The sequence below is a fragment of the Chenopodium quinoa genome, unplaced genomic scaffold (assembly GCF_001683475.1).
Source record: "Chenopodium quinoa cultivar QQ74 unplaced genomic scaffold, ASM168347v1, whole genome shotgun sequence".
Classification (NCBI taxonomy): Eukaryota; Viridiplantae; Streptophyta; class Magnoliopsida; order Caryophyllales; family Amaranthaceae; genus Chenopodium; species Chenopodium quinoa.
The window spans coordinates 4,380,170-4,386,081 of record NW_018744469.1 but is presented as its reverse complement, the minus strand read 5'-3'; the positions used below and the strand labels follow the sequence as shown (position 1 = coordinate 4,386,081).

Here is a 5,912-nt window from a genome sequence, read left to right as displayed (position 1 = left end):
TTTGTTAGTTTCCCTAAGTCTTGCTTAGAGAAACAAGCATAGCTCATGAGTCTCATGAAGAGTCGAAGGACGGGGTGGATAATGTGGCTAGCATGGCTAGACCGGGTCGTGAAGTTGGGATAACCCGCAATGGCGTTCCACCAAACTTGCTCCTCATAGCTTGAGAAGTAAGTACCATTGGGGTCGTAAATTTGGTTAAGGGTGGGCCATTCAAAAATTTTGTTCAATCTCGTTAAGGTTAGGATCTTTTCGACATTGAACATCCTAAACTTTATCTCACATTCTAATGGCTCACCCTCTAGGTTTATGCGCTTCATACTGACCGATGAAAGAAATTCAAGAGTTAGGGAAGCATAAGTTTCTTCCGTATTCCTTAAGAAGTTTAGCCAACCAAAGTTGTCAGCTACTCTTCTTATTCCTTCATCGACCCCTAATATTTGCATAGATTCTTGATGATAGAAACGGGTTGGGATAATTTTTCGTTTGGAGAGGTCATTGAAAGCCTTCTTATATCGGTCATGGACTTTAAGTGTTGGTGGGGGGTTAGGATTTTCTTGTTGCGAAGGAGTTGGGGATGGTTGAGGTTCACTTGTCTTTCTCTTCTTACTTCCTCCAAATAACTTCTTCATTTTTTATTTAGGGAAGGTTATTTAAGAAAATCACTCAACAACAAACAACAACACCACACACACCCTTAACTTCAAACCCCCTTTAAAATCCAAGTACCTGTTTCACAATATATATAACAACACAACCAAACAGAGTATCCCAACACACAATTTTTTCAAACACAATTTACTCCAATTTCACACAATTCACATTCCCAAATTCACCAAGTTTGTGCAATTTTCAATCACAAGTTCAACTACTCCAAAAAGTCATTCATAAATTTGCCACAAACAATTCTAATTAAGCAACAATAATTGTTAAAATTTCAATTAATCATGCAACTAACTACACAATTTATATGAAATTAACAAAATTAAGAAAATTGAAGAAGAACCCTAAGGTTCAAGAGGGAAAGTGAAGTAAAGAAGAAGATTATACCAAATAGAGTATGAAATACTCTACATTCTTCCAAGACTACTCAGATTTTGCTACTCCTTCAAGCTTTCACCGTTTTCCCCTTGTTCTTCAATGGAGAATTTGTGGGCTTTTGAATTTTTGCTCAATTTTGTGAAAATTTGTGATTTTTAGAGAGAGAATTGGATGGAGATTATGAATTTGTGAATTTTGAGTGAAAAAATTGGAGGATTGATGATGATTTTGAAGAGAGAAGGTAAAAGAAGTGAGGGTTTTAGAGTGAGAAAGAGATGGTAAAAGAGGAGAGAGAGTGTGAAAATGGTGAAATGAGGGGTAGAAAGTGAAAGAAGATTAAAAGAGATAAAAGGAAATCTCTTATTTTTTATCCGGACCCCTTAGGAGCGGGCGTGCAGGGTGAGAGGAGCGCCCGCTCCGGATTCTGAAATTGCTCACTGATTTAGTATTGAAGATAGGAGCGGGCGTGCAAGGGTTTAGGAGTGCCCGCTCCTAACTAAATTTCAGTTTCTGATTTGCTTTCTCAGTTGATGGAGCGGGCGTGTTGTGGTATAGGAGCACCCGCTCCTTCCTGATCTAGAGTTTCTGCCTTAGATGTTGTAGATAGGAGCGGGCACGCACTCAGTCTGGAGCGCCCTCTCCTATCTGTTGTTGTTGGTACAATTTTTGCTGTTTCAACTAGGAGCGGGCGTGGTAGGGTCTAGGAGCGCCCGCACCTTTTTGAGTTAGTGATTCTGTTTTTATTGTTCAGTGGTGGAGCGGGCATGCACCACATTTGGAGCACCCGCTCTTCACTGCTTTTCCAAATCTCTTGCTTTGTCTTCACTTGAGCAAATTATCCTAGTTCAAAAACAAAACATAAACAAACACTCAAATTCGTCAAGTGTTAGTTCAAGATCTTTCATTTTTTTCATTTTTTTTTTCATTAAGCAACAATACTCGGGTTGCCTCCCGGAAGCGCTTCTTTAACATCACTAGCTTGACGACATTGCGCTATCCAAAATTAGGGAGGGTCAAGCCACACCTTTTTGACCCACCTCATTGTTTCCACACACTTGCCATTCTCCTTAGGCAAGATAATGACATTTCTATCATCATTAGAAATGCAACCAAACAACTTGTCCATTAACTTGATCTTGTTTTTCTTTTTCTTCTTGGCCCTCTCTTGCTTTTTCACCTCCGGAGCATGAATCAATTCATCTTGTGACTCCTGCATGTCTTCCTTCAAAATATTAACCAAAACATCAACCCTATGAACTTGTTTAACCATAGGGTCATTCAACGTTTCCGGAAATGAGAAAGAGATTATTTCATCCCCAACATGTAAGGTAAGCCGCCCTTGTTTCATATCAATATTAACACCCGCGGTTTTCAAAAATGGCCTACCTAATATGAAAGTAATTTTGAAATCCTCATCCATCTCCATGATTACAAAATCACAAGGCACAAGAACCTTCCCCACTTGAATTGGGATGTCCTTCAAGACTCCCAATGGGACTCTAACCGAGCGTTCGGCTAGTTGGATTGACATTTTGGTGGGGCTAATCTCCCCAAGATTTAATCTTTTTGCCATAGAGTGAGGCATAAGGCTAACACTAGCCCCAAGATCACACAAAGAATTTGTTGATTCAAGATCCCCAACCTTCATCGGTATAGCAAAACTACCGGGGTCACCAGAATTCTCGGGAAGCTCATTTTGAGGGATAACACTTATCTCCGTTAGAATGGAGATAGAATCACTCTCCTCAAGCCTACTCTTGTTAGAAAGAATATGTTTCAAGAACTTTGCATATGTAGGCATTTGTGACAAAGCATGAAGAAGTGGAATGTTTGGTTGAAGTCCTTTCATTTCATCAAGGAACTTGGAAAGTTTCTCAGTTAGCTTCTTCTCTATCATTCTATGAGGGAATGGAATACAAGGCTCATGCTCTAAATGGAGCTTGACTCTTCACTTCTCCCTCATCTCTCTTTGAGGCACCCTCATCACTCATTTTTAACCTTCCTCTCGCCTCCTCACTCACTTCATTTTCAAACTCACTTTCATCTACCCAACTATCTCCCTCATCTCCCTTTTTGGCAACATTTTCTCTCATAATTGGAGTTTCATACCCCCCTTCCATAATCAAGGTGATTGATTTATCTTGCTCTTTTGGATTCATTACTGTTGTGCATGGAAATTGACCACCGGGGTTAGAGGTGCACCTAACTTGTTGCGCAATTTGAGATAATTGACTTTCAATCATCTTGTTGTGTGCTTGGAGTTGTTGAATAGAGCTACTAACTTCCCCATTGATCTTGATTTGTTGGGTCATGAAGGTTTCCAAAACGGATTCAATGTTGGATTTTGGAGGAGGAGGGGCTTGATTGTATTGGGGTCTTTGTTGGACATTGTCTCTTTGATTGGGGTGGCAATAGGGTGCTTGTTGTTATGGAGGGGGTTGATTGTAAGGAGGAGCTTGGTTGTAATTTTTTTGAGGAGGGGGAGCTTGATAATTTGGATGTTGTTTCCAACCTTGGTTAAAAGTTTGGGAGTAAGGATCATTCCTACCAAGTGAAGCCACATGCTCCGTTGTAGTGTTGCCATAGGATGCCAAGTGGTCGTTTCCTCCACAAGTCTCACAAGACATGACTTGTGGGGAGGAGCTACCGGGCACATTGTTCACTTGATCTAGCTTTCGAGCTAACATATCAACCTTTGAAGCAATAAGATCGATTGCTTCAAGATCATGCTTACCGCCTTTCTTGGGTTGACCTTGCCTTTTATCACCCCCATAAGCATAATGCTTGGCCACTTCCTCAATCATTTTGTAGGCTTCGTCAACCGATAGCTTTTTAAGGCTACCTCCGGCTCCCGAATCAAGGTTGGCCCTTGAGGTAGGAGTAAGACCATCATAGAAGCTTTGCACTATGATCCATGAGGTGAAACCGTGGTGAGGGCATGCTCTAGTGTAATCTTTGAACCACTCCCATGCTTCACTCAAAGTTTCATCAACCTCTTGTTTGAAGTTTGTGATCTTCCGTCTTAGTTCGGCGGTTTTCTCGGGAGGGAAATACTTCCCAAGAAAAGCTCTAGTCACTTCATCCCAAGTACTCAACGATCCCTCTTCAACCGTTCTCAACCAATGCTTTGCTTTGTCTCGAAGGGAGAATTGAAACATGTGCATCCGAATAAACTCTTCCGAAATGTTGATTTGCTTGATAGTTGTACACAACTCAAGAAAGTTGTCCAAATGAGCAAAAGGACACTCATAAGGACTACCCCCAAATTGATCGCTTTAAATCATGCGGATGAGTTGAGGTGAAAGCTCAAAGTTGTTTGCATTTGTGGTGGGGAGACGTATGCCCCTCCGAAGTTGGAATGCGTTGGGGTGGTGATGCGTTTCTTGGTTCGTTTGGTCTTAGTTTTAAACAAGCTTCACTCGTTTGTTTTCGCCTAAGGGTTCTAAATCTGATTTCAAGGCTTCACTCACCTTAATCTCGTGATTTAGGGGTTTTTTTAGGATAGTTTGAATTAGCTTCACTCACTAATTAATCTAACCTCTCTTAAATCAGGTTTCACTCGCCTAATCTAAGGGTTTTTATGTTTAACTTCACTCGTCAAACACAAAGAAAACTTGGAAAGAAACGTTCCAAATTAACAAGCAATAAAGCTTTAATCAACAAAACAAACTTGTATAATTCGAAATTTACAACCTTTATTTATAGAATCAAAACTAATCCTAAACCTAATCAAATTATAAGACTAATCCTAATTGAATTAGAATCCCATTTGACCTAGAAAACCTAAGAAAACCGAAACTTGATCCCCAAGTTCCTAATTCGGATATGACTAAACTAACTAAGTTTAATTCAACTTAGATTAGGTTATTCAATCCTCTTAAAACTCCTAGACACGCCTAAAAACCAAAGTCAAGTCCTAATACACTTAGGAACTTACTTTGCTAAAAACAAGTCCTAATTCAAATAGGAACTCTCTTTTGCTAAAGACAAGTCCTAATTCAAATAGGAACTCACTAGACCAAAACAATTCCTAATCAAAATAGAAATCCTAATGCTTAAAACAAGAAAAACCCTTTCAAGTGAAAGGTAAAAACTTGTAAGCCAAAATCTAATCTAAGAAACATTAAAGAAACGGACCAAGAAAGGAAACCTTGAATGCTCCCGCATCATACTCCTCCTCTTGAAAACGAACTTGTCCTCAAGTGACATCATAACAAGGAACGAGATCATTTGCGCTAAGAGAAGCACAAACGGCTTCACCAAGTAGCACTTGAAATGTATCATAATTCTCCCTATGCACGATTTTAAAAGGCCCTTCATCAAAGGATTCATGATTGTCTTTGCGGTTGTTGTATAACTTCTGTGCACTCAAAGAAAGCCACACATAGTCACCTATCTCAAATGGAGACTTACGAACAAGTTGAAGCACTCTATCTTGCTGCTTGTCTTTCTTCTTCCTTTTTCTTGAACCACCTTTATGACATGTAGAAAGAGAAATAACCTTGTTGCCATCATGTTTCATAGGTTCAAATTTAGGAGGCAAAGGTTTTAATCCAATCCTTTTCCCTTTTGTAGAACCGAAACCACATTCTTCTTTGCAAGGTAGATCACATCACGATCAAATTGCCAAGGACGACCTAGAAACAAAGCACATGCATCCATAGGAACAACATCACACCATACTTTGTCTTCAAACTCACTAATTGTAAAAGAAACCAATGCTTGTTTCGAAACATGTACTCCTCCAACATTTGTGAGCCAATTAAGCTTGTATGGATTAGGATGGTTTCTAGTCTCAAGCTGCAACGTATCCGTCATCTTCTTAGAGCATGCATTAGTACAAGAACCATTATCCACAATAACTGAACAACTAC

General features: G+C 39.7%; 1 protein-coding gene across 1 annotated transcript; it reads right to left on the bottom strand.

Moving 5' to 3' along the window:
• Window positions 1-2,041: 2,041 nt before the first annotated feature.
• LOC110697599 lies at window positions 2,042-2,935 on the bottom strand. Its single transcript, XM_021874988.1, has one exon. It carries the CDS (start codon window positions 2,933-2,935, stop codon window positions 2,042-2,044), a length of 894 nt encoding a protein of 297 aa, XP_021730680.1.
• Window positions 2,936-5,912: the final 2,977 nt, after the last annotated feature.

Coding starts and splice junctions, on each gene's coding strand:
- LOC110697599 (XM_021874988.1), bottom strand. CDS start 2,935: ATGATAGAGAAGAAGCTAACTGAGAAACTTTCCAAGTTCCTTGATGAA.